Source organism: Tachyglossus aculeatus, chromosome 5, assembly GCF_015852505.1.
Source record: "Tachyglossus aculeatus isolate mTacAcu1 chromosome 5, mTacAcu1.pri, whole genome shotgun sequence".
Classification (NCBI taxonomy): Eukaryota; Metazoa; Chordata; class Mammalia; order Monotremata; family Tachyglossidae; genus Tachyglossus; species Tachyglossus aculeatus.
Window position 1 is genome coordinate 91,176,506 of NC_052070.1, and position 21,883 is coordinate 91,198,388.

General features: G+C 39.8%; 2 protein-coding genes across 2 annotated transcripts in view; one reads left to right on the forward strand and one right to left on the reverse strand.

Moving 5' to 3' along the window:
* The window catches only part of TTC23 (tetratricopeptide repeat domain 23), a 58,855-nt gene extending 48,252 nt beyond the window's left edge, over window positions 1–10,603 (forward strand). The window contains exons 8-11 of the mRNA XM_038746938.1: window positions 1,891–2,018; window positions 4,383–4,532; window positions 9,545–9,627; window positions 10,218–10,603. Of these exons, the coding sequence (XP_038602866.1) occupies window positions 1,891–2,018; window positions 4,383–4,532; window positions 9,545–9,627; window positions 10,218–10,338 (482 nt within the window). The 3' untranslated portion in view covers window positions 10,339–10,603. The remainder of the gene's footprint in view (window positions 1–1,890; window positions 2,019–4,382; window positions 4,533–9,544; window positions 9,628–10,217) is intronic.
* A 4,412-nt stretch (window positions 10,604–15,015) lies between these two features.
* SYNM (synemin) overlaps window positions 15,016–21,883 on the reverse strand; it is a 42,995-nt gene continuing 36,127 nt past the window's right edge. Inside the window, exon 4 of the mRNA XM_038746166.1 lies at window positions 15,016–21,847. Within this exon, the coding sequence (XP_038602094.1) occupies window positions 17,904–21,847 (3,944 nt within the window). The 3' untranslated portion in view covers window positions 15,016–17,903. The remainder of the gene's footprint in view (window positions 21,848–21,883) is intronic.

The following is a 21,883-nucleotide window of genomic DNA, read 5'->3' on the forward strand; positions in this document are numbered from 1 at the left end:
ATTACAGAAAAATAGATCAGCCACAGCCACATATAAGGAGAGCCAGTGATGAACCAATTTGAACTCCATTGTCAGGAGTATCACTCCAGTGAAGTTGAGGATTGAGAATCCATTCCAAGCACCTCATAGTCACACAAATACACTGTTTTTACATGTATTGGTTGTCTGAGGCACCAGCAGCTTATAGAGTCAATCATGATAGTACGGAATATCACACATATGCTGTGGGGTTACATAAATTACATACAATGCGGTTTCAATGCCTGTTCTCCATCTTACATAGACTGTGAGCCCCATTTGGAATAATGATTATAATAATGGTGCTTGTTAAGTGCTTACTATGTACCAAGCACTGTTCTAAGCACTGGGTTAGATACAAGTTAATCAGATTAGACACAGGCCCTGTCCCACTTGGGGCTTACACTTTAAATCCCCATTTTACAGATAAGGTAACTGAAGCCCAGAAAAGTTAAGTGACCTGGCCAAGGTCACACGGCAGACAAGAGGCAGAGCTGGGAATAGCAACTGTGTCCAACCTGATTAACTTATGTCAATCCCAGCATTTACAGCAGTGTTTGGCCTGTACCAAGAGTAAGCACTTAAATACCATAATAATAATAATAATCATAATATAGAGTTACATATATAATAGCAACCCCTTTAGGTACAGAAGCCTAGTATGATATAACCCCGCTACATCTCTGTGCCAAAGAGAAATTGTGGAGAGAGAGGGCAGATTACAGGCTATGAGGAAGACCTGATTATAGATTTGATGCCCACACAGCCCATCTCCTTACTTCTTCTGGAAGAAGAATTCAGGAATTTTTTCTGGAATTCAGGAATTCAGGATGGAATGACTGAGTTTTCCCTGTATCACCCAGGACCAGTAGAAAGATGAATTGTTACCCTGGGTACCATTACAAGAATCTATTTTCAGTCGATTAGGGTTGGACCTAGTTTGGACCAGTGAAGGATTCTGGCTCATTCAGAGGTCTAATTCTTGTTATCCTCTGGGATTTAAATGTACAACAGTATCGTTCCACATTGACTCGTATTATTAAAGAGTGTGCAGATGAACTTTATTTTAATAACAACTTTAGTATATTCCATTCTTAAGCTGTCTTTTTATATAACATTTGGAGAATTAGCTAAACATGCCACAGTAACACAACATTTATTACCAAATACCAAGAAAAAGCACTTGAGCTGATACCAAAGTTTAAAAAACAGTAGGTTCTTTACCTCTGAAAAATATGCCAAACTGAGCAGTATCACTGAAAAGTACAAGCTGGTTTGTTTTGAAATCTAGCTACTAAAAGGATCTGTGATATATCAGCCAAAAGTGCTTTTTGTGGCTACATTACAAACTTTTAAAATATAGAATGTGGAATGGAGCCGTTGGGGTATAGTACCACCTAGGATAAAGTCTCAGTGTATCCAGTGCAAAAAATACCTTTTTTAAATCTGAGAATTATTTTTAAGCCTTCATCTATGCAAAATCCAGAAGTCCTGTCAGATTCCTTTAGGCATTCCAGCCCAGCTCAAAACAACAATAACAACAAAAAACCACATAGCAAGGATTCCAGAGATGGGCTCTTATAGAAGCAAGTGACTAACCCATGAAATACACTAGTGTTCTCAGAGATCTGTACCATCTTTTTCTAGCAGCTAAAGGAAAAGCCAGAGATTAATAAAGAAGAAAGCTGACTACTTTTGAGAAACCCTGTGAGGAAAGTCAGAACAGTTGCAGATGAAAGACACGATCAATCTGTCTAGTTTTCCAGTCTGGTTCTCCTCACGAGTGTGTTTGCTCAGTTAAAGTTTAGTTGCTAATCAGTGAGCAGAAAAAAATTCTCTCTGTCCTGTTGTTTATATAATACATTTCTTTAGATGTGGCAGAACAATATTTTCAAGAGAGCTTGATGATTCTTAAGAAAGCCGAAGGAGAGGAAAATGCCAAATTCCTTGCAGTTCAAGATGATTTTTGCCAGTTTCTTCTAACCACTGGACAGCATGAGGTAAGAGGTTTTTAGAAGACGATCCTCCAGGATGCATTCATTAGGTTTCAGAACTCGGACTAAAACCACTATTGCCTTTGTTGTTTCTCAGCTTGATTGCTAAAGAATCATTTGGAAACTAGGAGAGGTACATGTAACAACTCAAATGTAATTTAAGGTCTATGATCTTGCAAACAATCCCAAAGCACTTATAAACTTTTGGAAATTCAGTAGGCTGAGAGGCTGCACGGCCTAATGGAAAAAGTATGGAATTGGCAGTCAGGAGACCCATTTCTGCCTCCATCTAGTTTGTGATCCTGAGCTAGTCACTTCCCTCTCTGTGCCTTTTTCTTTCTTTTTTTTCTTTTAATGGTATTTGTTAAGCGCTTACTATGTGCAAAGCACTGTTCTAAGCGCTGGGGGGATACAAGGTGATCAGGTTGTCCCATGTGGGGCTCACAGTCTTAATCCCCATTTTACAGATGAGGGAACTGAGGCACAGAGAAGTGAAGTGACTTGCTCAAAGTCACACAGTTTATATCTTAAATTGTGAGTCTCATGTGTGACAGGGATTGTATCTGGTCTGATTATCTTGTATCTACCCCAATGCTTATCTCAGTGCTTGACATGAAGTACATCAGAAGTGCCACAGGTATTTATTGTAATCATCAAATGGAATCATGGGCTTTATCTCAGTGTAGACCTGTCTCAGAACGTGTCATTCAGCAGAACTGCTGCCCAACTGTGAGTCAAACATCAGTAAAGTGAAATTTGATAGCAAGGTCCTTACCAGAGCAGGAGGAGGAAGGTGACCTTCTTCCCAGATGGGGCTGTGTCAGTAGACAACAGACTTCAGGAATCTGGACTGAAGAGCCCGGAAGAAGCTGGGCTCCATCTGTCAGTCCCAGAAAACAAATGTGTGGGATTGTGCTTTCCCAGCACAAAGCCAGGTCCAGTCAAGACCCCCCCACCCCCACCCCACCTCCTGCTATCAGCTGTGGCCTAGTGGAAAGTGCACGTGGCTCAGTGGAAAGAGCATGGGCTTTGGAGTCAGAGGTCATGGTTCAAATTCTGGCTCTGCCAATTGTCAGGTGTGAGACTTTGGGAAAGTCACTTAACTTCTCTGTGCCTCAGTTACCTCATCTGGAAAATGGAGACTAAGACTGTGAGACCCCCCCCATGGGACAACCTGATCACCTTGTAACCGCCTCAGTGCTTAGAACAGTGCTTTGCACATAGTGAGCGCTTAATAAACTCTATCATTATTATTATTATGTGGAACAGGGACTGTCCCCAACTGAATTATCTGTATCTACCCCAGTGCTTGGCACATAGTAAGCACTTAAATACCATAATTATTATTATTATTGTTACCTGCGTCCCTGAGCACCCTACCTTTTCCAGCAAAACCTTTAGAAAGTGACAGGAAACAGCACTGCAGAGTGAGGGAGAAGGGGAAGAAGAAAGGGACAGAAAAGAAAACTGAGGGAGCACTACTCCCAGCTAGGCCTGTAACCCCCAGTGATGCTAAGGGAGGAAGTGAGAGAAGACAGAGGACTGCCTCGGTTGGGCACATGAAGCGAAGGGACTGGCGTCCATTGAGACAGTCCCTTCAGCTTTAATGGCAGTACCACACTGGATTAGGCCAAGCATAATATTACTATCACCAGATGTGGACTGATGATGATGACAATGGCTTTTATTAAGCACTTACTATGTGCAAAGCACTGTTCTAACCGCTGGGGTAGATACAAGGTGATCAGGTTGTCCCATGGGGGGCTCACAGTCTTAATCCCCATTTTACAGATGAGGTAACTGAGGCCCAGAGAAGAAAAGTGACTTGCCCAAAGTCCCACAGCTGACAATAGGCAGAGCCGGGATTTATGCACTTCCTAAATTGTTTCTTGTGAAAAATAACTCTTGAATATGTCATAGAACCCAGGAAAGTAGTTAGTGGGAATTAGTTTTCCTTAAGGTTATCCTAATGCCATCACCATATGGGAGAACTTCCACATGGGTGGGGAATATGATCCTTTACTAAAACGAATGAGTAATTTCTCTGCTCACAAAGATGAACTAGTTTAGAGCTGAGAATGGCCTTTCCATTTTTCAAATGACTTACTTTCTCCCTGCTTTACTGTGGTCCATCTGAAATTCCTACTTCTCACACAATTTGGGGGCATGTTATTTCCTGTCTCAGATTTAACTGAAGATGGTTTGGCCCAGATAATAAAGCACCTGGTCCAAAACCTCATTCTTCTTCTTTTGGAATGAAAAAATGAATGCTGGTTATATAACATTCTTAACCAATGATGTTATTCAGTCCCTCCACCACCCCCAGATATGAAACTTTTCCAACACAATAGCCATTCATTACTATTGCAGAGAGCAGCCTTAATATTGAAAGGATCACTGGATGCCAAAGTAGCCACTTTTGGAGATGTCAGTCCTGAAGTGGCAGAAACTTACTGGATCCTTGGAGGAACTGACCTGACACAAGGACATCAGCATGAGGCATACAAGGAACTTAAAAAGGTACACATTGAATAAGGAACTGGGGCAAATATTTCCTTTACATCTTCTTGTAAAACATTTCATCATCATCCTCTGCAGTATGCTTGGAAATATATGAGAAGCCACATGGCCTAGTGGAAAGAGCACAGGCCTGGGAAACGGAGGACTTGGGTTCTAATCATGGCTCTGCCATTTGCTGCTGTATGACTTTGGGCAAGTTATTTAACTTCTTTGGGTCTCAGTTTCCTTATCTGTAAAATGGGGATTCAATACCTGTTCTCTGTCCCTTTAGACTGTTGGACAGGGACTGTGTCCTACCTGATGATCTTAATTTATCCTTATCCCACAGCATTTAGTACCGTGCTTGGTAGTAACACGTAATGATAATTAGATCTTTGTTGAGCACTTACTAAGTGCCAAACATTGTACAATGTACTGGAGGTATAAGGATAATTAAAATAATCAGGTTGGACACAGTCCATGCCCACAGGAGACTCACAGTCTAAGTAGGAAGGAGAAGGATTTAATTCCCACTTTACAGATGAGGACACTCAGACTCAAAGAAGTTAAGTGACTTGTCAAGTTTACACAGCAGGCAAGTTGCAGAGTCATAATTAGACCCAGGTCCTCTGACTCCCAGGCCTGTACTTTTTCCACTAGGCCATCCTGCTTCCCCATACATAATATATGATAAGCATGCTACTATTGTTAAGTACCTAATGTACACTTAAATACTACAATTATTATTACTATATAATGAAAGAAGACATGACCCCTGCTTTTTTGAGGGTTTATAATAGTTAAGAAAAGCCCTGGAAAGGTTAAATTTGGTAACTTGATATACTTTGCAAGATGAAATTCGTCAGAGAAAGTAATTCTATTTTACATTTTTATTAAGAATTGTGAGCTGGTGAAACTTAAGATTATCTGAAAAAAAATGAGTGGTAAGCAGTACTCTCATTCTGTTCTTCAAATTATAGTGAGAGAACCACCTTTAGTTCTGTAAGATAGTAATGAGAGACCTGGCTCAGTAAGGTGTTAATGACCTCAGACCAGTCTTAGGACCAAGCTGCAAAGACCTATACCTCTAGTGCTACCTGAGTGGTAATTGTTTTCATCTGTGAAAGAACCACTTAAAACATAAATCATCTGAAGACCAATCTGTCCTAATTTACCTGGGGCAGTGCTTGGAGCCAACCATTTCCCAAACGCCCCATGCCTGCAGCTTATGTGGCATTAGATATCCAGGCAAGGTGTGTCAAATGAAGGAGCAGACAAAGAAGTGAAATCTAGTAGAGGTGTTGATGTCAACAACCGATGGTCCCTCAACTGTAGGGTTATCACCAGCTGGTTAGAAGTGCCATACCACCTCGAAGAAGATAAATGAAAGGAGCAGCAGCCTATTCCTCAATTTCTTTACCTCCTGTTCTGCTTCCCGTTGAGCTTCCCCTCAAAAGGAGGAAACAGGAATACATAAGATGAGAAAAGAAGCTGAGAGAAAGAGTGAAAGAGAGAGAGTGCGCACACATGCAGGAGAGAGAAGTGACAATGTCTCCTTCACCCACTGTGCCAGCAAAAAATACTGCTGTTGGGGACAAAAGAATGGGACAGATGCTGCACAGCCTCAGTGTTCTAATCAGTTCCTTCAAGTAGGTTCTTAGTCCCAAAGCCTTTGTGCCTTGAACACATTATGGACAGGGGACGTGTCTGCTATTTCTGTTATATTGTACTCTCCCAAGCAGTTAGTACAGTGCTCTGCAACATAGTAGGTGCTCAGATACCATTGATTGGAACAAGATTCCCCTGTTACTTGACAGGACACTCCCATGTCATCATCATCAAGTATGAAGCAAGGGCAGAGAAAGTTGGGAGGAAGGGAAGGGAAGGGGAAGGAAGGGAGAGGAGGGGCAGGTTTTCTTTAATAATCAATTTCCCGAGATTTTGATTAAAGACGTTCACCTCCAGTTTTGAGTAGCTGTAGCCTTGGCCAATAATCAAAGGTATTTATTGAGCATTTACTGTGTGCTATTCTAAGCCCATCATAGCATACTGATCACTACAACTTCTTAACTGTAAGTTTGCTATGGGCAGGGAATGTGTCTGTTATATTGTTATACTGTACTCTCCCAAGCACGTAGTGCAGTGTTCTGTACACAGTGAGCACTCAATAAATATAGTTGATTAACTTTTACCACAAGCTTACTGGCAACAAAGCACTTTGAGCAGTTAGGGTTATTTGTGTAATGCTAACACTGTGTGATGAGAATGCACAACACAAATTTCAGATTTCAATTTTGTTGCACTTTTTAGTTTTCAGCAAACTTTCATGAATTTTATCTGGTGACATGGAAGCTGGCCAGTTCCTAAATCCTTCATTCCATGAGGGATTTGGCCCTACTACCTGCAGTTTTGCTGACTGGAGTTCCTTTCACAGTCCACAAGGAAACCTGTAAAAACCTTTCCTTATTCCTACTCAAAACCATGCTTTTATACTCCCAGTCATATCTGCATCCAGGAAGGAGAAGATAAGATTCAAGGGTCTAGGGAAGCAGCATGAACTAGTGGATAGAGCACAGGGCTGGGAGTCAGACGCACCTGGGTTTTAATCCCGGCTCTGTCCCTTGTCTGCTGTGTGACCTTGGGAAAGTCACTTCACTTCTCTGTGCCTCAGTTGCCTTATCTGTAAAATGGACATTGAGTCTGTGAGCCCAATGTGGGACAGGGACTGTGAACAACCCAATTACCTTTTATCTACCAGCACTTAGTACAGTGCCTGGCATATAGTATTGTGCTTAACAAATACCACAATTACTATTATTATTATTATTTTCTGATTAGAATCACTGACAAGTGAGGTTACACCTAGCCTGAAGTGAGGAAGCTGTATTTGGAGTTTGGGGTTCATTGACTACATTTCTTACGGATGTTTGAAAATGTCTAGTGGCAGAGGCTTTACAAAGAGATGTCACAACATCTGTCTCTTTCCTAGCCATTGCTTCCCTAACCTGGAAATTTCTCATTTTACAAAAACCCAAGGTGGGTTAATGTGTACATATCTATAATTCTATGTATCTATTTTGATGGTATTGACGCCTGTCTCCTTGTTTTGTTGTCTGTCTCCCCCTTCTAGATTGTGAGCCCGTTGTTGGTTGGGATTGTCTCTATCTGTTGCCGAACTGTACTTTCCAAGTGCTTACTACAGTGCTCTGCACATAGTAAGCGCTCAATAAATACAATTGAATGAATGAATGAATTAATAAACGACTCATCGGTGAACACTCAAGGCAGAAATGATGATGGAAAAACATCTTCTGCTTCATCTACTGCTAAATAGGAGCACTTTGAGAAACTGAATGATAAGTGACATTCCAAAGTAGCCACCATAGTGTTTTCCAAAAAGCAGCAGGACAAAAAAGTCCACTTTAGCAACATGGAATCCATTTAACAGTAATTTTTCCAGATGCAGCCCTCTTGTGCCAAATAGACTAAGACAGTGATTAAGGCTATGAAAAACAGAAAATCAAAACACAAGAAAGATTTAGGTTACTAAATAGCATATGGTATTTTAAAATGTCACTAGTGAAAAAAATATGTGAAAGCTTTTTGTCTTTAGATGAAAATTTCAGGAAGGAGAGATCCACACATTTTTGCACCACAGAGCTGCAGCTTTTTCGCTAATTAAAACTGCAATCTTTTTAAGTAGACCATCCGATCAAAAAAGGATCTATGAAGAAAATGATATAGGCAGGTGAATACATTTAGTACAAGGATACATTTCAAGATATTACAGTTTGAATCTAAAGAAACGTTTATGGTGCAGGCTTTGCTATGTAAGGTTGGTCCAGGGAGTCTCCACAATAGTTATGCAGTTAAATTAAATTCAGCATCCCATCTTACTCTGGGTATATACTGCCCAGGGTTCTAATAAAAGCCCTAAAGGACACAAGGAGTAAGGTGGTTGGCATGAGGGGAGGGCATACTGTTTAACACACATTCTTACCCCTACCTCTGCTGGGCATTCTGCCAGCTAGATGGGCAAAACAGCTAAAGCAAAACAATGGAGGGGAGGAGGACGCACAACCAAATGCTGGTGTCCTTTTTATGAGTACAAAGCAAACAAGTTTCTTCTTTGGAATTGCTAGAACATAAGGTTTCTCAACCTCCAAATCATGTTCTAATAAATCATGTCAGAGCTCCTTTTACTTTTATCACATGGTTAAATAGTGCAAGCGCTTAGTACAGTGCTCTGCACACAGTAAGCGCTCAGTAAATATGATTGATTGATCTATAACTTTTCTGTTCTGTTGCATCTTCTAAAAATATGCAAAATAATATTTTATCCATAAATTTAGTCCTAAAAAAGTAAGAGCAAGTTAATTCTAGAAAAAATGCTATTCAGAATAAAAGTCAGGTATTATTATTTCTATGGAAAACCCTAATCAACTGGTTTACACCCATATGATGATTATATGGATGATGGTGTAATGGATAGAGCTCAGGCCTGGGAGCCAGAAGGTCAAGGGTTCTAATCCCAGCTCTGACATTGGTCTGCTGTGTGACCTTGGGCAATTCACTTCACTGGGGTTCAGTTACCTCATCTGGAAAATGGGAATTGTGACTGTGAGCCCCAAATGGGACAGGGACTGTGTCCAATTTGATTTGCCTGTATCCACTTCAGCGCTTAGTCCAGTGTCTGTCACATAGTAAGTGCTTAACAAATACCATCATTATTATAGAGAAGCAGCGTGGCTCAGTGCAAACAGCCTGGACTTGGGAGTCAGAGGTCATGGGTTCTAATCCCAGCTCTGCCACTTGTCTGCTGTGAGACCTTGGGCAATTCACTTTACTTCTCTGTGCCTCAGTTACCTCATCTGTAAAATGGGGATTAAGACTGTGAGCCTCACGTGGGACAACCTGATGACCTTGTATCCCTCCCCAGTGCTTAGAACAGTGCTCAGCACATAGTAAGTGCTTAACAAATGCCATTATTATTATTATTATTATGAAGCTACATAAGATCATTTATTTTTTAGTGTCTTCAACTTCAGACTCTACTCTATGGCTCTCGGGACAAAAGAACCACCACCACAAAGGAGACAGTTGACTTGCTAGCAAAGTGAGTTTGAATGATCATTCATGCGCCTAACCTTTCTTTGCTTGAATCTCATTTCAGGATTTCAGAAACTGCTACTAACTCTGAGGTTCCTCCAGATGGGCTAGTCTTCATAGCAACCATGAGTTTACACAAGACCTGTGTAATGTATTTTGTTCCTTCAAATCTTTATCAAGAGGATAATGCCTCTAAAGGAATTCTTAATATGAGCCTATTTTCATTGTTCCTTAGAACACAATAGATTTTCTTCACACAGTAAAACAAGAATTGGGGAAGAATGACGAAAGCACCTCCATCGACTTTTTTAAAAAATCAGGAAGATGAACTATTCCCATTCCACAGGGAATAGTCCTTCTGTCACAGGGAAAGGTACTAGAACAGGAGATGGGTTGACGTGAAGGTAGCCATAACAACATTTGCTTTATCAGGACCTGTCCAGGCACTTCAATTCCTTTCAGTTTTTCCCGTTGCCTAGGATTGCTGATCCCTATACTAAAAATGTGTTTTTAGAATAGAAGTCATGTGAAAATTATATTTTTAAAGTTCATTTTTAAAATGATAAATCTTGCTTATTAGGGTTTTCTGTTTTGCAGAGTTCCTGAGATCGCAGCTAAACAATCCAGTAAAGAAAGACTGGCCAATAGAGCAAAGCCACCATTCTGTGCTATTGTCCCACAACACACCCTACTTGGAGGGGCTAAGGTTAATGTATAAACTGAAACATCTCACATATAATACCGTATTTGAACATCCTGGCTTTTAAGTTTCCTTACCTAAGTATCATTCCAGTTGAAAGACTGACCAAATGAACAACTTCTAAGAAGGAATGGATGCCACAACCAAAATAATGTGCTGAATCCCAAAATGTACTGAGTTTTGAATGTTAAATGAAGCCCTGTCATCCCACTTTAGCATATTTTAACATTTCTTTTGACTTTCAGTGCTCTCAGAGAAATAAAGTATGAGTTGAATTACAGTGTTCAATTGACAGCTTGGAGGATAAATTCAGTTGTCGATATGAAGCCAACAAAGAGGAATGATTGACACTGAAATTCTAATGCCCCAGTTCTTCTACTTCAAAGGGATTACATTCATGCAAGACATGGTGGTGGTCATCTTTATCCAGCACCCTTTCAAGTGCACAACTGTTTCGCCCGACACCACACTGCACTTAGTACAGACTCAAATTTTTGAATAAACATCCCCTAATTCCCTAATAATGATCTAGCTAAAATGATGAAAACGTGTCTAAGCAAAATTTCAAACAGACCATATGTCAATGTATTTTTATGTGGGTTTTGTGTGAATTGAGGCTGCAGGAGTTGGAGCCAACTCCTGTTTTATGTTGGGTCACAAAAATCCAGCTTTCAAGTGACTGACACATAAAGATGTGCTCAGTAAGTTCAGAGGTCTTCCAAGGAATCCCAGGGTTGCATTGTTCAGGCCTCATGGGGGGAGGTTCAGAGAACCACAGTCAATGCGTCCCAGTCCCATCCTCGTTAATGCAACACCTATAGTTGTGCCCCTCTCTTCCTTTACTGGTGCCCAGATTCAGTTTGGGAGAGTGACTGTGAGACTCTGCCCCAACTCTGCTGGCCCAGTGCGGCTGTGGACCTCAGCAGCAATGAAGGATCTTATCCAACTCAGAGAATCTTCACTGTGGAAGCTTTCTCTAATTATATATCTGTCCCTCCCAACCTGCAGCAGGGTACAAAGGCAAAAACTCCCAGTCCTCCTGAGGTTAACACTGCAGGGTGACTCCACTCTCACTCCCTTGAGTTGTGAGACCTGTGAGAATGCTGAGGTAGAATAGCAGCCTCCATGGAGATGAAAAGCTATTCAGTTTTACAGATGACCTGATGTTTGGGTCTGTCAGACGCCATGTGGACCCATCCTAGAATAGCCCTGCCTTCCATGGGTGCTGTAGAAAACCCTAACCTCCCAGGTTTCCAAGGTTGAGGAACCCCATATCCTCACCTGGCCTGGATCAGGTAAAATTTGCCTGGAAATTTTGCTCCCTGGAGGTTGTATGTTACGACGAAGCATAAATTACTTTAGTGATCCATGATGTGGGAGGTGAGCGATTCAAAAACTCCAAGTAATCAACATTTTAGACTTATGCATCTTAAATTTGCAAATGAAATGTTAACAGATCAATTTAGAAAGAGAATCTAGCACATCGAAGCATTCATCTCACCTCACTGGAAGCAATACTGTGAACAGAGGGAGAGTCCCACTCTTGGTCTAGTGGAGAGAGAACAGGCCTGGTTCCTTCAGATCTGGGTTTTAATCACAGCTCTGCCACTTGTCTGTTGTGTGACCTTGGGCAAGTCTCTTCATTTCTCTGTGCCTCAGTTACCTCATCTGTAACATGGGGATTAAGATTACAAGCCCCATGTGGGACATTGCATCCAACCTGATTGGCCTCTATCTGTCCTAGTGCTTAGAACACAGTAAGCACTTAAGTGCCATTAAAAAAATTGTGGAACCCTGTTGTTATTTCTAGCCTGCAGAAGTGCAGTGGTAGCTCTCCTAACCTATAACTTGGACCTCACTGTTCCTGATTTTCACTGGTCACACTCCCTATCGGGTGGAAGCCGTGCAGGTAAGCAGCCGAGGGAGAAAGGGAGGATTCATGGAGCTGTTCACAAAGATGTGGTTATAGTCTACAGTTTTCCGACTATAAACATTTTTATAACCCAAGATTTTGGAGAAGTTGGATACTCTGTAGATTTTCACATTTAGGAAACTGCGAAGGCAGAATGTTTTACTACCAAGGTAATATGACAGGAACAATTTGCTTAAAGGGGGTAAGAAAGATGTATTTGAAATATTTCATTTTGTTCCAAAACGTCTACAAAGCGAAAGAAATAAAAAACACCCAAGTTGATTTTCATACTTTAATACTGGATAGTGGAAAAAAGTGCAAAAACAAAGCAAACACCAGATGCATAATGCATCATAAAATGACAAAAATGTAACCTCCATTCAAATATCCATTCACAAACTGTTTTTCCACATTTCTAGTTTTAAATCCTCCAATAGTAAACTCCCATCTGTCATCCCCCCACTCCTGTCCAAAACATTCCTCTCCCACTTCAGTTATTTTCAAACTCCATGAAATGTATATTCTGCAGATCTGAATAAGGGGGTAACAGTGCTTCTATTGCACTCATCATCTTACTAAATTCTTCCCAAAAAATATTCCCCATCTACCTAATCAAATTTCATCTTGCATTGAAATTAGCAGTGTAAACAGTCTTTACTCAGAGTGTTCAAAAATGTAGCCATGTTTCCAATATTTTGATACCTCTGCAACTGACTCATTGCCACTCCTAGGAGCATTTAGTGGAGTGTTCACAACGAAAAGCTATAAAACTGCACACTAGTGATTTTATTTTTCCTATGGAACAGGAGTGTTTACTCAAACAAAACAGCAAATGTGTACAATCTCATTAACCACATACTGCCCAGACATTGGACATGGACAAGGATACCAAAATCCATTTGCTCGTACATCAGAAGAGGCATATCGGGTGAATAGATGGTTGGGTGACCAGCCATCTGTTCCACTGATCTCACTTTCCATAGTAATGTGGATGCATAATAAATCCCTGGGTGCTTAGAAATTTAGATTACCTCCTGTGTGGGTGGCTCTCTCAACCTTCACTAGGGCTCAGGGGCCCCTCAGAAGATCTGGAACGCAGTACATTGCTGGCATGGGTGGCATCTCAACTATATAAGTCCTGTCCTCATTCTAAGTTAAAACAGGCAAAGGCTGCTTCCCAGCTGGCCACATAAAAAATTGAGGCAAATCCTCCCAATGACTCAGGCCAAAAAAAAAAAAAAAAATCCTGCTTTCATACAAGCTACCTAGATTATTATTATGGTCTTTTTTAGGTGCTTACTGTGTGCCAGGCACTGTACTAAGCACTCATTTGAAGACATATATTCTCCCAGACTAAGCCCCATGTGGGACAGGGCTTGTATCTATCCCAATGCTAAGAACAGTGCTTGATACATAACAAAATACCATAATTATTACTATTGCGCCTAGGCTACCTGTATGATCAACTCAACATTTCATTCAATTCTGGCAGTGGTCCTAAAAAGAGAAGAGTGCACTGGGACCAGAAGAGCATAATACCAGACATTCCTGATGACAGGAAATTGAGTTTTGGCAGAAGGACCTGGAAAATGACATAGTTTAAGGTTTTTCTGTTTGGTAGAGTTGTTTTCAGGAATACTTATATTTTGTTTTAGTTTTGTTGTTTTCTTTTAAAAGTCACTGAAAAATACCCCACCAATATTGGTTCCCATTCAGAAATTATTTATGAATTTGAAATTCATAAATCACTTTCTTCCTGGACCCTTCTGAAACTAACATCAAGAGAGTTAAACCATGATTACCTAATTCTGCCTTTAAATCTATTTTTCATGTTAAAAAGCCGATATGAATTTTGATTTTGAGATAGCAGGACCCTAACATGAGGTGTATGGTGAGGGAAAGTTGTCCCGTTTCTGACTCCTCTCTATTCCCCACACTGAATCACTCTCCTTCTCTGCCCCTTCTGCTCCTTCTCTAAAGATGGGATTAGCGAACAGGGTTCCAGATCCCCAAGGCAACTTAGCAATGTTAGAAAGGATGATGATATAGATATAGGATATACTCTCTTCAATATGCCCAGCATTTCAATTACCTGCCCTGCCTTCACTCTCTACTTAGTTTTAGCAGCTGAGAGAATTGTCAAGTGGCAAAGTTTTGAGAGCTACAGAAAGACCTCATGGGCTCGTACTCCCATGACAGCTGATGATCTTTATCACCTAAAGAACATCCAAAACACTGATTTGTACTGTAATTATGGGTATTTGTTGGGATTATGCCACTTCTGGCCTTTTAAAGGCTTGTACAATGTCCTTCTTTCTACATATCTTGAGGTATTCATATTTTCTTTGAAAAGCTATATATAGTCACAGAATTTCAGGCTTTTCCAAATTCACTTCTTATAACATTCTTTGGAATTCTTAACAGGTAGTTAACGGCACTGAGATAAAGTCTAAGTACTAAAGAATTTCCCTTACAGGTTATTAACCCTAACACTGAATAATATCAGAAAAATATGATAATCCTTAGTATATTATTTTAAGCACATAGTAGCAATATGAAAATCTTTATAAAGCTTTTTCTTAGGCAACAGCTAATGAAAAAAGTCCTTTTTTCTTAGTGTCAATATATACTTCCTCTTACCCTCTCTGCCACCTAGTCAGGATTTACGCATTCCTACTGCTTTTTCCCTTTCCTGAAATCGTAATCTGAAGAATGACTGTTGCTAAGAGGGTGAGGAGCCTGAGGACGGTCCCCCACTAATAATTATTCATCTACTTATTTTAATATTTTGGACTGTTACATTACTGTTATAATTATTTGTAATTATTGTTTCTCTTACCTTTATTCCCCTAAGGGACTCTTTCTGATCATCTTGTTCTCACCTCCATGTTTAATATACTGCTTTGCACAAAGTGCTCAATATCATAATAATAATAATAAAAATAAGTTTTAAAATGAGGTCTCTTGGGTAGAATAGAGCTAAAGAGGTTCTATAGGGATTCTACAGAAGTTTTATGTAGCCGAATACAGAGTAATTTAGTCCAAGAGGCTCGCCGGACTTTCCAAACACTTTTAAGCGAGTAATCTAAGAGCCATACTGAACTCCAGGTGTCAAGACAGAAGAATCACGAACAGTGAAGTTCTGCGTCACAGTCACTCTGAGACAATGCTTATTACAACCCAGTGGAAAGCCACAAGCATTGCTGAATGGCGAGCCAAAATGGGATATACCAAGCAGGGGAAAAAAACCAAATATCTTTAAAAAAGGAAAGCATTGCTATCAAACAACACAGAACTGCAGGAAAAAGATCAGCCTGGCATTTGTCAACTAGAGAAAGTCTGCTCTCCTCAAAAAGAAATGGGATTTCAAGAGGTAAATTTAAAAACAATGAGCATTGCAAATAGCAAACATGTCACCACAGAAAAGGATAAATCTTGGCATGCAAAGAGAAAAATGAGCTGTTGGTCATACATAGTATTTTTAGCCACACCTACACATGCAAATTTGGATCTTACTGCCATTGGCATTATCTTCAAAATTGAGGACTAATGCTGTGTCTCATTCAGTGTCTGTCTCTTTCTCTCTGTCCCTCCCAACTAGGCATTAGTTTATCTATAACAAAAATTTACTAATATACACTGAGGTTTATATTTTGTACCTATAGGCCAATGCTCATCAGCTAATCTTAAGAGTTTACTTGAAAATTATATATATTCAGAAGGTGTAACAAAACTAAACGCTCATTTGTTACAATGCTTTGAAAATGTCATTTAAGAAAAAATCCCAAAGGGTATTCTGTAAGCTTAAGGATTCTTTGCTTAGCATAGAAATAATTCATTATTTGCTATTTTTCTCTGGAGCAAAAGTTAGGTTGGTTAGGTGAGCACATGTAACAGATTCTTCTTAATCATGCCCGCACCATGATTAGTCAATAAGGACTAATTTATTAGTATATTCAAGGAGTTAACACACAGACACACACAAACATGTAAATATGTTAAACAGTAAAGTTTTTTAAAAGTTGCATAGATTATGAACAGGCAGAAAGATCTCAAGGTCTCTCATTCATTAAAAACGAAGACCAAAAATCTATAAGAAAAAAAGGGTTTTTATGATTTCTGCACCTAAAATCGTGTCTACTTAATTTATATGCAACACTTAGAAAAACAGAAGGCAATTTAAAAATTCACTTTTAATCCATAATATCTAAGTGGCTTCTCTTGCAAGGTCACAACATCCCGCACTTTCTTAAAACAGCAACACTCAAAAAATATATATATATATTTAGCCAAATTTGTTGTGCCTCAATTCTACTGTTCAAAAAGGAATAAATATTTTTAGAGGGGTGACTGATAATTGCAGGAGATCCTAGGATTATGCAATATATTGGAATGTAAACTTCTCATTCTTAATATAATTTTATATGTTCTTTTGGGATGAACCATTTACTTTTATTCCCCCCAAAACAATTGAGCCCACTGTTGGGTAGGGACTGTCTCTATATGTTGCCAACTTGTACTTCCCAAGTGCTTAGTACAGTGCTCTGCACACAGTAAGCGCTCAATAAATATGATTGAATGAATGAATGAACAATTATATTATTTTCCCAAAATGGAAAATCCTAGTATTGTATGACAACTGTTCATCTTAACAAAAACAATTTGGACTACAGAGTGTTGAAAAAGGCCTAATTAGAGCTCTTTACCTTTTCCATGACTCATCAGCTTACCCGTTATTTTAGAGAAATAGGGACACTAGGCTCAAAGGTGATTTTTAAGGGATGAGAATGTTATATAATGACATGATTCGAACACATTTCATGTTAAAGTGCTAGGTTAGAAGTACTCAAGGCAAAAAAAATGAACTACATTCCTGTTGCTTTTATAGTTTGTTATATCTCTGATGCAGTTATACAGTGTGCCACAATAGTAAGACTGATTCTCTCATATGCACATTTTTCAATCCATTAAAAGCCTATAAATATTACAATGGCCTATGTAATCAATCTCTTTATATACAGTGACTGTTTTAAAGACACTGAAATCTATTATTTCAAGGCTGTTTTCAGGATTCTAAACTTTCTCCTGTAAAATCTGAAATGTTAATAGTTAATAATCTTTTATATGATAGCTATGAGTGTAAGAGATTTGAAAATAGCTTCAATATTCTTATATATATTTGGTTCTCCAATAATTTGGATGTGACTTTTCTTAAACTTTAGTGTGTATCACTTAATACTACCTCATGCAAATGTAATTACTTTAAAATCTAACTATAGTTATTATGGATCATTTACATTATTATAAAAGCTTTCAAAGTTAGTAGAAATTATGGCATTTGTAGGCTCAGGAGGAAAAATGAGAAAAAAGAGTTTCCAAACACTGACACCAACTTGAAGATCAAAGAGTCATTTGTTAAATTCCATTCACAAAATGAAGATCAGAACTGTAAAAAAAATCCCAAAGACTGAAGTAATCTATTGCTTACGGAGAGGGAGCTATGAAGTCCATTCACTTTGCTGGAACTTTCCTTCTGAAGCAGCTTAAGCACGAAAAAAAAAAAGGCTATAACAGTTTCAGAATTAGCATTCATCCACCCAAATGATGAGGCAGAATCAAAATGACCGAGTGATGAAAAGCGGCTATGCAGGATGTGATTAAAACATTCTTTTCAAAACCAACGTCCATCATTATCCTCCTCCTCCTCCTCCTGTTCCTTGTCTAGGTAGAGGACAGCAATTTTCTTTTCATCTGAAATCACTGACCTTTGGTCTACCATTCTTTGCAGCTCCACGGTTTTTTCAAATGAGGACTTCTCCACAACACCTTCCCCTGGAGCCCATTTTTTTCCACCAATAGACTCGTTAAACCCCACACCTTCTTCTACTCCCGACTGACTTTCAATGCCTTTCCAATCATCCGATCCAAAGAGCACATTCATTTCCTTCCTTTGAGGAAGGATGATGGTAGCTTCCTGCATACTTCTAGTAGTGCTGGATGGCATCTCCAAGTCAGATACATCCATCTGAAAGGTAAATGAAGTTTCTTTGGACCCCAGTTTAATGTTCCTAATTGATCTGCTGCTATCTGTTACCCCTTCTAGCTCAGACACATCATCTGAGCCAACAGATGGAGAAGCTTTAGAAATAGGTCCACAGAAGACAATTTGTTCAGTGGTTTGGGTTTCTGTGGGGCTTAACTTAATGTGCCTGATGGACCTGCTAGCATCTGTTGCTTCTCCTGTTCCTGGCATATCCTCTGCATGCCTCTCCCATGTAGATTCAGAAATAGCCCCCTGGTAGACAATTTGCCCATTCGTGGTAAACTCTTTTTGATCTAGCCCACCACTCTGAAGGTACCTATTTGTGTCTAATGAGCCCTCTGGTTGAAAAGTGTTTCCGGAGTCACTAAATTCCACATGATGAGAAACAGGCCCATGGAAAATGATTTGTTCAGTCTGAAATTCTCGAGACCCAATTTTGATGTGCCTGATTGCTGTATTGTTATTCAATGACCCTTCTGTAGAAGAGGTGTCTCCTCTGACATTGAATTCCTTTACGTCGGAAAAAGGGCCCCTGAAAATGACTTGCTCTGCATATGTTTCTTTGGGGTCTAGCTTAAAATATCTTTTGGAGGTCTGGGTGTCAACTGACCCTTTGTCCTGAGAATAGTCTTCCCCTTGCCCAGACTCAGAAATGGACCCATGAACAATGATTTCTCTGTTGGCATGAAGTTGTTTGGACCCTAATGTGATGTGCCTCCTGGAACTCTCTCCCTGTCCCAGGTCTTCACTGCCACCCACTTCCTGTGTTGCAGAAGCAGGCCCTCTGAAAATGATCTCTTTGGCCATTTGGCTCGTATTAGGACCCAGCTGAAAATGCCTCACGGAACTACCCATACTAACTGAGTCCTCTTTCTGACTGAGGTCTACTCCTTCCCCACTTACCTCAGCCCCTCCATAGAGGATATGCTCTGTCCTCTGAATTTCAGTGGGGCCTATTTGTATGTGCCTGACAGGTTGGTTCACGTCTTCCAACACCTGGACTTGTTCGAAACCTCTTGGGCTGCTAACTTCCACCGTTGCAGAAACTGGACCCTGGCAGGCAATTTTTTCAGTGATGTATTGCTCTGCCCCGCCATCTTCTTCCTCTCTAGAGGAGCTGTCAATTTCTCGGCTAGCCCAGCGCCTAGGTTCACTACTAAAGCTGTAACTGTCATGACCATCTGGATGATCAAAGTTTTCAGATTCCCGGCTATCTTGTGCCCCAAAAGTATCTGTGGAGCGTAATGTTTTCTCTGATTTGCTTACTTCATCTTTACTGAGCTGCTCAATATTGAGCTGGTCAGCATCCACAGTTTGAGACAGATTGACTTCAGCTACAATTGTCACTGAACCACCTTCAGTGGTTTGTTCAACTTTTTTGATGTCAACTGCCATGTCCCCTTGCCTCTCCTTGGTCAGGACAGACAGCTCCTCTCTTATGCTCTCTGGCAGGCTCCCTTCCAGCTTCTCTATTGCTTCCACCAACTGATGTTTGGGGTCCTTGCTGAGGAGTCCCTTTATTGATGTCTGGAACTCAGGGGATATTTTAATTTCTTTTTCAATGACAAGGGACTCAGAGTGTATGGAATCACCTTTCAAGTCTTCCTCTTTTGAGTGATAAGAGCCTATGCCTTCCTCTGACATTGCATAATTAAGGTCTGATGAGCTTATAATTTCCTCTCCAGGAAATCGGTCTTTCTTTCTCCTAGTCTGTGCACTTTGGGAAAATTCATCTTGCCAAGAATATTTGATGGTTGATTCTTCTTCGATGTGAATCTGCCCATAAACTGAGCCTTCATCTCTCTCATGAGTCAAAGGGTATTCTTCCGGAGTAGACACAAAGTATCTCTGTTCACTCTCGGAGTCACCTGCCTCAGTTACCTCTTCAACATGAGTTACGTTCTGATGTGCCAGGGTTGTCTTTTTCAGCTTATTAGCTGAAAAGGTACTTGCTTCTTCACTGCCTTCTTCAACGTCACAATGTCTTTCAATAACTGGAGAAGAATCATCCACTTCCTCTACTTCAAAGGGTGTTAGCTCAGTCTTCTCATCACAGACATACCCAAGGGGCTCCTCAACTATTTCAACGTTAACTATTTTTCCCTTCCCATCTTTCCCTTTTGGGCACAGATTTATTATCTCTTCTATCATTGTTTCTGTTGATTTCCCTTGAATATCAAGTTCCTTAATATCTTGGCTTAGAAGATGCTTTAGGCTGTCTTCATCGGAAATATCTATATCTTCAAGCACCTTAGATTCCACAATAATCTCAGTCTTTGCCTTGTCTTTACCAGGAAATTCCTTCCTTTCCACATAAGTAATTTCTGTATCTGGAAATGTTCCTGCTGAAGTTGTTGAGTCAGAAGGCTGTACAAACCGCTGAAGAACACTGGCAACAATATTTTCTGCTATAGTTTCTGTCGTTGAGGAATCCATTTTGGAGGTGCTGGAGTCTCTGGTTTCCTCCTTGAATTTCAGATCTTTCTCACTAGCACCAGATTCAAAATGCGCTGCACTCTTGTTAGTGCCAAGATCATCGTACTTTCTTTGAGATGTTGGTGACTTTTGCAGTGATAACTCTGTTTCATTTTCCTTTGAGGCTTTTTCATGCATCTTCCCTTCAAAGCTTATGGGTATTTCTATTTCTATGTTGTCTCCATATGTCCCATGTTTCTCTTTAGTTGATTCACTTTCTTTACTCTTTTCTTTCCTCTGCATAGTTTCTCTTTCTCTTGTTTCTTTATCTAGTTTAGTCAATTTCTCCCATCTTAAGGTTCTCTCCTCTGAAGCCTTTTCCTTTGACGCAAATCTTTTCTCATCTTGGATTGCTTTATCTTTTATAGTTGTTTCTATTACGTGTTTTCTGTACTCTGTTGATGATTTATCATCAGTATTCTTTCCCAAAACAACACTTCTTTCATCTCTGGCTTTATCTGTTTTTCTTATATTTTCTTCCTCGGATGGAATGTCCTGGTTGTATTTTTCTTCTAACAAAATCTTTCTTTCCACTTTAGTTGATTTATCTTCCTTCGACTCCTCTTTTCCTGCCAAATGCACTTCATCAATATTTTGTGTATACTCTGTTTGTTTAAGATCTTGTTCAGAAGTTGGAAATTGAGTAGAAAGCATTTTTGAACTAGAATTGTCAGAAACCTGAACCCTCACATCATCTCTGGATTCTCGGTTTGCTTTGAGAGTTAATTCTCTGGCTAAATTTAAGCTCTCAATATTTGTACTGTCTTTTTTCTGTTGTTCAGAAAATGACTGGAGCTGAGATTCAGTTTTTCTCAGAAGATCATAGGTTGGAGAAAATGTTCTGAAAACTGTGTGATCTTTTGAAGTTGAGCATTCCTGATTGATAGTAGCTGAAGAAGAATCTCCTGAATCAAGCAAATCTTTTCTTAAAACTTCTCTCGTAGATGTAGTCTGTGGTCCAAAATATGCTGATCGAGCTGAATACAGCGCTGAGCTATTTATATTTGCAGAAGGTATTTTCTGTCCTGGAAGTATGTTTCGTTCATTTTCTTTTTGTAATATCGACTTTGTGTAATCATAAGATCTGTTTCTGAAATCTGCAGAAATTTAACAGAGAATGCATTAAAATTACA